The following is a 3012-nucleotide window of genomic DNA, read 5'->3' as shown; positions in this document are numbered from 1 at the left end:
GGAATAGAATGAAGAACAGAGTGGGAAAGGGTAGAGGGGAGAAGACAAAGAAGTGAGAGAGAGAGAGGAACAGAGGAGAGGCAGAAGGAAATAAACAGAGGAAAAAAAGAACGGAGGGGTTGAGATAGAGATGTGAAACAGAAAGAGGAAGAGAGCACAAACAGGGTGGGGAAGAGAAAAGGGAGCAGGGAAGAGAGGGTAGAAGGAGACAGAGGGGAGGAGTGGAAGGACAGAGGGGAAGATGAGAGACAAAGGAGAAGGCAAATCGAAGGCAAGAGGAGAGACAGAAGCTAAGAAAGAAAAAGGGGAAGACAGGAGGTCATTAAGGAGATGGGAGATCTGATTGAATGACGGAGCAGGCTCCAGGGGCCGTATGGCCTACTCCTGCTCCTATTTCTTACGTTAGTATGAGAGGGGAAACAGGAAGAATGGGGAGTTAAAGAGACAAAGGGGTAGCCTCTTTCACTCTTCAATGCTCTGAAATAACAAATAGGCTGTGACGCCCAGTCTCTCTGAATCTGGACTCATCTCCCTGGAATGTAGATAATGAGATGGGGAGAAGTGCTGACTAGTGGGGTGGTTGGAGGTTACTGGTACCTGCAGACTCTCAGCTATTTCTTAAGGTACATCCTACAAAAGTGTTAAAACATGTTTGTTATTTAACAAGTTTAATCTCAGGGCACAGATTATTAATTGGATTCACTGGAGCCAGAACCCATCCTGAAGAAACACAAACATCTCCTCGTCTCGGTGTGTCCGCACAGAATCTATAAAACGGTGCCCTTGTTCCCCCCAACTCATCCAAGTTTCACAGTATCTCATTTAAAAGAATTCTGAGGCCCACGTGTGTTTATGACGTTTATTCATTAATATGCATTTTACAAGCGTGAATATATTTGTATTGAAATTATTCCAGGTTCCCCCTGGCCCCTCGGCGCAACCCTCCCCCAGCCTTTTCTCCTGTTGCTCATTGATAAGAAAGAACTGCATATGCTGGAAATACACAGCAGAGGGTTGGAGTGGCGACTTTTCACAGGCTCTTGCTCCTTTCACATGCTGACCTATTTGCTGTATATTTCAAGCAATGTTACTTTTTAATTGGTGCCGTCCCTTGTCAATCACAAAGCCACAAACCCGGGTTATTGACATGGTCCCGGATTCACCGGACCAGGGGCGGCGCCACATCAAGGAGAGAAACCGACAGAGAATCAAGACACAAATACAAGGGTCACAATCAAACACAACTCTGCTAACTCGTGAAATGCACCAGACCGATATATACATACACACACACATTATTTTATCTCTTGAATTTAAGAAGTAATTTAAGTTGAAATAAAACAGTATTTGAAATGGTTTTTTAAAAAAGATAATTAAATCTGAGATAAAATTCACCCCAGAGCGATGACTCCTCTTAAGGGTTCAGAGATGCTGCTGAGACCCTGGAGGGCGAGCTGGGCGCCGGCCGCTGACTAATGGCCCCATCACACATAGTCCTTCTTGTCGTACCCGCTGGGACCTGTGGACCTGGCGGCAGAGTAGGCTACTCTGGAAGGCGCGTACTTCTCATCCTTCGGAGGGCAGGAGCAGCAGAGCAGAGCACCTCCGAGCAGCAGCAGACCCGATGTCCCCCAACCGATGTACAAGGAGGCTCCAAGTTCTCTCCTCTGTGCGTCCGTCACCAGCGGGTTGTAGAAATCCTTGATGATGGTGTTCGCTGACCAGGAGACCGGGATCAGGGTCATCAACCCAGAAAGGATGAAAAGAATTCCAGCTACGATCATAATCTTGGCTTTGGTCGCCTCGTCGTCCACACAGTTGGTACACTTTGCTCCCACGATGGAGATGAGGATGCCCAGGACTCCCACCACAATGGCAATGACGGTCAAAGCTCGGGAAGCCTGGAGATCTTGGGACAGAGCTAACAGGGAGTCGTACACCTTACACTGCATCTGCCCGGTGCTCTGAACAATACAGTTCATCCAAAGACCTTCCCAAATAATCTGCGCCACCACGATGTTGTTTCCAATGAAAGCGGTCACTCTCCACATGGGAAGGGCACAGGTTATGATGGCTCCCAGCCACCCGATCACTCCCAGGGCGACCCCCAGGATTTCAAGCCCAGCATTAGCCATTTGCCTCTCGAATCCGTTACACTACTAACAGGCTTCCGAGAAGCTACGGTGCTCAATAACTGCGCTCCTCTCGTCTCTAATGCCCTTGTTGTAGAATGAGATGCTTTCCAATTGGAGTAGGGTTAGGCAGTGTGACCAAGAACACCAATGAGCTGCACTAAAGGAGCCGGAGTCCGAGGCGGAGTCAGCGGCGGCGCTCAGGTGGAGGAGGTAGGGCTAACGGATTCCAAACTCCCCTCTCATTAGGAACCCAATCCCTCCGAGTCTGAAACTCAGCGCACCTGTTGCCCACTCTTAGCAGACTTGGATCTTGCAGTCAAAGTCTGACCCAGGCAGAGACCCCCCCCCCCCCAAGACAACAAAGTTCCTACTCGTCACCCCCACTGAGTGGGATTCCTGTTGCTGGTATAAACATTAATCTGCAGATTGCCTGCTGTGTCCCTGGCGGATTTTTAAAAAATCTTGCTGTTACTGGGATCAGTGCCCATTCCCTCAGGTGCTTAATGAGCGTAGCAGTTCCTGAGCACATTGAATTCTGCTCTTGCTCACAATAACACTTTCCTGAAAAGATTATTTTTCAACATTTTGGAGACGAATGGAGTAGGTGAGTAAAGTAAGGATATTTAAAGGGAATTTCTCATTATAGGAGTTTAACGAATCCTCACCCAACCTCACATTTATTGGTAAACCAACTGCATTTTCAGTAGACTGCGCTAATAAATCAGCATTAGCTCACTTATGCTAATTTATTGTTTGGTGGTGCACATTTTAATATTAAAGGGGCAGTGTATTCCTGAACAAAACCCGGAGAACCTTGCTTTGGTCAGGGAGTGAGAAGAGCTGGATGCTTTATTACTCATAATAACATTGTAGTCAC

General features: G+C 47.5%; 1 protein-coding gene across 1 annotated transcript; it reads right to left on the bottom strand.

The window, feature by feature from the left end:
- Positions 1 to 845: 845 nt before the first annotated feature.
- Positions 846 to 2276, bottom strand: LOC137344865 (claudin-3-like). The gene has a single exon (XM_068008091.1). It carries the CDS (start codon positions 2133 to 2135, stop codon positions 1485 to 1487), a length of 651 nt encoding a protein of 216 aa, XP_067864192.1. The 5' UTR covers positions 2136 to 2276; the 3' UTR covers positions 846 to 1484.
- Positions 2277 to 3012: the final 736 nt, after the last annotated feature.

Source organism: Heptranchias perlo, chromosome 28, assembly GCF_035084215.1.
Source record: "Heptranchias perlo isolate sHepPer1 chromosome 28, sHepPer1.hap1, whole genome shotgun sequence".
NCBI classification, from domain to species: domain Eukaryota; kingdom Metazoa; phylum Chordata; class Chondrichthyes; order Hexanchiformes; family Hexanchidae; genus Heptranchias; species Heptranchias perlo.
This window is presented reverse-complemented; position numbering and strand designations above follow the sequence as displayed.

Coding starts and splice junctions, on each gene's coding strand:
- LOC137344865 (XM_068008091.1), bottom strand. CDS start 2,135: ATGGCTAATGCTGGGCTTGAAATCCTGGGGGTCGCCCTGGGAGTGATC.